A 3,959-nucleotide genomic window follows, 5' to 3' on the forward strand; every position below is an offset into this window, starting at 1 on the left:
CTGCTGGTGAGTTAGAACCAGGCCTTCCAGACGGATGGGGAACCTCACGTCGCAACTGCCCACCATGTTCTGAATTTTGAAGTCTAGGAATTTCGCCGGGAACCCGAGTTTCTGCACCACCCGGGCATACTTCCGGGCAGCCAGCCTGGACTGCTCTTCGCTGCAGAGGTCAGACAAGGGGGCGAAAAATGAAGAAGCGAGAAATCCAGGCACCGAAGCCTTAAGAAGGCCCACTGAGCTGAGCCCTTTGGGCAAAAACGCAAATTTAAGAACTTTTACGAAAGCAAATGGGCATGCCTTTACTTTGAGCAATTTAGTCTATTCCTCCTCTTAGAGGGCAAGTCGGATGAGCCGCGCAGGGCACTGAAACCCCACCTTCCAATGATCGGAAAACCCCGCGAAGGTTGCTTCTGCGCTAGGACCCTTTTTGGACAGCTTAGCCATTCCACAATCTGCAGCAAGCAGAGTTAAAATGGTGCTTCCGCATTACACTTCAGGACCGTGCTAGATTAACCTTCAGAATGTGGCACTGTTCCATCAGTAACATCCTACTATATGTTTACATGCAAGATCCGTTCAGCAGAAAGTTCCACTGCGTAAGAGCCCTGCCGGATCAGACCAATAGTACATGTAGTCCAGCATTCTGTCTCACACAGTGGCCAACCAGTTCCTCTAGAGGGCCAACAACAGGGCAGAGAGACTGAGGCCTTCCCCTGATAAACGCATAAGAACCCTGCTGGATCAGACCAGGGAGGGTCCATCTAGTCCAGCATCCTGTCTCATTCAGTGGCCAACCAATTCCTTTGAAGGGCCAGCAACAGGGCAGAGAGGCCTAGACCTTCATTAGAACATAACAAGAGCCCTGCTGGATCAGACCAGTGAGGGTCCATCCAGTCCAGCATCCTGTCTCACCCAGTGGCCAACCAGTTCCTTCGGAGGGCCGTCAACAGGGCATAGAGGCCTAGACCTTCATTAGAACGTAACAAGAGCCCTGCTGGATCAGACCAGTGAGGGACATCTAGTCCAGCATCCCATCTCACCCAGTGACCACCCAGTTCTTTTGGAGGGCCAACAACAGGGCACAGAGGCCTAGGCGTTCATAGGAACATAAGAAGAGCCCTGCTGGATCAGACCAGTGAGGGACATCTAGTCCAGCATCCCATCTCACCCAGTGACCACCCAGTTCTTTTGGAGGGCCAACAACAGGGCAGAGAGGCTGAGGCTTCCGAAATCACCAGGCATTGCTGATACCACTCTCAAGCCTACCTTGAAACCATAAAAGATTAAAAACTTGCTTTAACCCCAAAAGGGAGTTGATGTCCCTGAAAAAGGGTAATGTTCTCAAAGTGCTGGACTGCCCCAACCCGCTAGGCTTTGACGGAGTAGGAGCCACAGTGCCACATTTTCCCGGATTCACCGTAAAAACAAAACCATCTCACCTCTTTGCTCCCGTGCAGACCATCTTGCCGGAACTGAATATCAGGGCTGTTGTTCTCGGTTCTCTGATTCTCATGATCACGGCGGCAAACCTCTTAAAAGTTCAAGAGAGCCAGTTATAATGGGCCTCCTGCCCCCCTCCCAGTGGAGGGAAAAATTGAGATCGGAGAAAAATGTGGGGACTTGCGATCTCTTTATACATCCACAAAACTCCACAGCTTCTATAAAATCTCTCTTTATATTTTTCCTTGTGCTTCTATTAGCAGTTTGATGGTATTTGTTTCCCCAGCCGTTCGGTTTCCTCTCTACTTTGCCAAAACACAGCTCAAGTTGGAAATTTCTCCCTTTCTGTTCTGGCCAGTTAAGTAGAATTAGGGAGATTTTCCCAGTCTATTGGGGAGTTCAAATACTACAGTCTTTACTTTGAGAACACAGAGCAGTTTCTTTCACTCACGTTTCTGTGCTCAATTTAAAATTCGCCTGTCAGAATTTGACTTTTTTCGCAAATCAAGGGCTCACCGATTGCATTTAGCTCGCTTGTGAACATTTAAATAGAGTGCGGTTTATTTTAAAAATCCTCAAGCAAGGTTTCTTCCAGAGAGAGCTTCCACCCGGCTATAAGAGACTTTCCGCACCATGGAAACAAATTTTGGAAGTGTTTATCTACTACAGGATCCTTTTATCATATGCGGTGGCATTGTGATGTAACTAAGAGATACTGGAGATGGATTCATGCAATAATGCAGAAGATAGTGGGACATGCAATTCCATTTACGCCCGAAGTAATGCTTCTGAGTATACTACCTAAAGACTTTGAAAAAAGCAACAGATATTTAATTATCTACTTAACTACAGCGGCAAGAATGCTATATGCCAAATACTGGAAGGCACAAGATGTACCAAAAAAGCAGGAATATATACAAAAACTGATGGAAACAGTGGAAAGTGATAAATTGACTTAGTTGATAAGAGGATCCACAAACTATAAATCCCAGAACACATGGGGGCTCTTCTGTAATTGGTATAATAGTGCAAATGATTGTAACCTAAAAATGTAATCCCCAGAGCAAAGTAGAGGTTAGAACATTGAGATAGCAGGTACAGATGTTGGTTTTAAGATACAAAAATGTGAGCTCATAGAAAATAATGTTACGCGATATTGTATTAGAGAATGTCTAAGAGACACTCATTGGAAACACAAGCATTTCATACCCCCGTTTGTGTTATATGTGTGTATGTTCGGTTTGTCTGTTATGAAAAAACAAACTGTTAGATCGCGCTAACAAAGGACTCTTAGAGTGATTCAGCAAGTGATTCAGCTTTATTGGAAGTAACGAACAAGCACTCAACTCAGTAAGAAACCAGAACGGAAAACAGTGGGAGCTTATGCTCCTTTTAAACATAACCGGGCTAATGTAGCCACGCCTATTTACAAATAACAACCAATAAGATTGCTTGGTTAAAGACCAATGAGAAGCTTTCCCTCGCAGGGGAACAGTTCAGTTCTGATTGGTCGCTGTTACAAAGCGACCAATAGGAAGTTCGGTCAGAGGAGCCCTGGCTTGGCTCGAAGCTTAACATGGGTGTCTAATGAGGTGATTCATGTAACTGTGCCAATACATTACAATTCCTCCCCCCTAAGTTAAGCCATCATCCCATTCGTTTTTTATTATTTACATACATGTAAAACGTGCCGTTGTACATTAACTGTTCAAAGATACCGTACTACAATCGTAGTCCTTGAGATAGGTCGGCATTTGCCGCGAGCGCTGGGACCTGCGGAGCGGTGCAGGCTCCATGGGCATACAAGGCTGCGAGCCCGTGTGGGGTTCAACACAGCCTGGTTCAGGCACCAACTCTGCTGGGGTTTCAGCCCCGCACTCAGGGGTCTGCCCTGACTCGGGGACAGTACCGGGCCTTTCGGTACTCACCGCCTGCTCTGGGGGTCTCCAGTCAACATCAGGGGGATCAGCCGTCGGAGAGTCAGCGCTGTCCTTAGCCCAACGTCTCCTTAACTGATCTATGTGGCGCCGCCAGATTCGACCGTCAGCCAACTGCACCACATACATTCGAGTACCCACAGAGTCGGATATAACCCCAGGAAGCCACAAGTGCCCGTTTGCATAATTTCGTGCAAGAACCTTGTCCCCTTTTTCAAACATGCGCACTTTTGGTTGCGCAGTGGTACGCTCGGAGTGATCTTCTGATAAGTCTGGGTGCATACGGTTCAAACGGGTCGTGAGTCTCCGCCCCATTAACAATTCGGCCGGACTACGGCCTGTAGAACTGCAAGGGGTGGTATGCTGCCGCAAGAGGAAAGCGCCCAGCCTTTGGCTCCAGTCACCTTCGTATTAACAATTCGGCCGGACTACGGCCTGTAGCACTACAGGGGGTGGTGTGCTGCCGCAAAAGAAAGGAGCCCAGCCTCTGGCTCCAGTCTCCCTCGTCCATTTTACTCAGGGCCTCTTTGGCCGTTCTGACCATCCGTTCGGCTTGGCCATTAGATGCCGGATGGAAGGGGG

At 47.8% G+C, this 3,959-nt stretch overlaps 1 protein-coding gene across 1 annotated transcript in view; it reads right to left on the reverse strand.

The window, feature by feature from the left end:
* TBPL2 (TATA-box binding protein like 2) overlaps positions 1-3,959 on the reverse strand; it is a 25,010-nt gene that overhangs the window by 3,827 nt on the left and 17,224 nt on the right. The window contains exons 4-5 of the mRNA XM_015412093.1: positions 1,440-1,531; positions 5-160 (exon numbers count right to left, since the gene is read on the reverse strand). Coding sequence (XP_015267579.1) covers positions 5-160; positions 1,440-1,531 — 248 coding nt within the window. The remainder of the gene's footprint in view (positions 1-4; positions 161-1,439; positions 1,532-3,959) is intronic.

The sequence above is a fragment of the Gekko japonicus genome, unplaced genomic scaffold (assembly GCF_001447785.1).
Source record: "Gekko japonicus isolate JY-2015 unplaced genomic scaffold, Gekko_japonicus_V1.1 scaffold1515, whole genome shotgun sequence".
Taxonomy (NCBI): Eukaryota; Metazoa; Chordata; class Lepidosauria; order Squamata; family Gekkonidae; genus Gekko; species Gekko japonicus.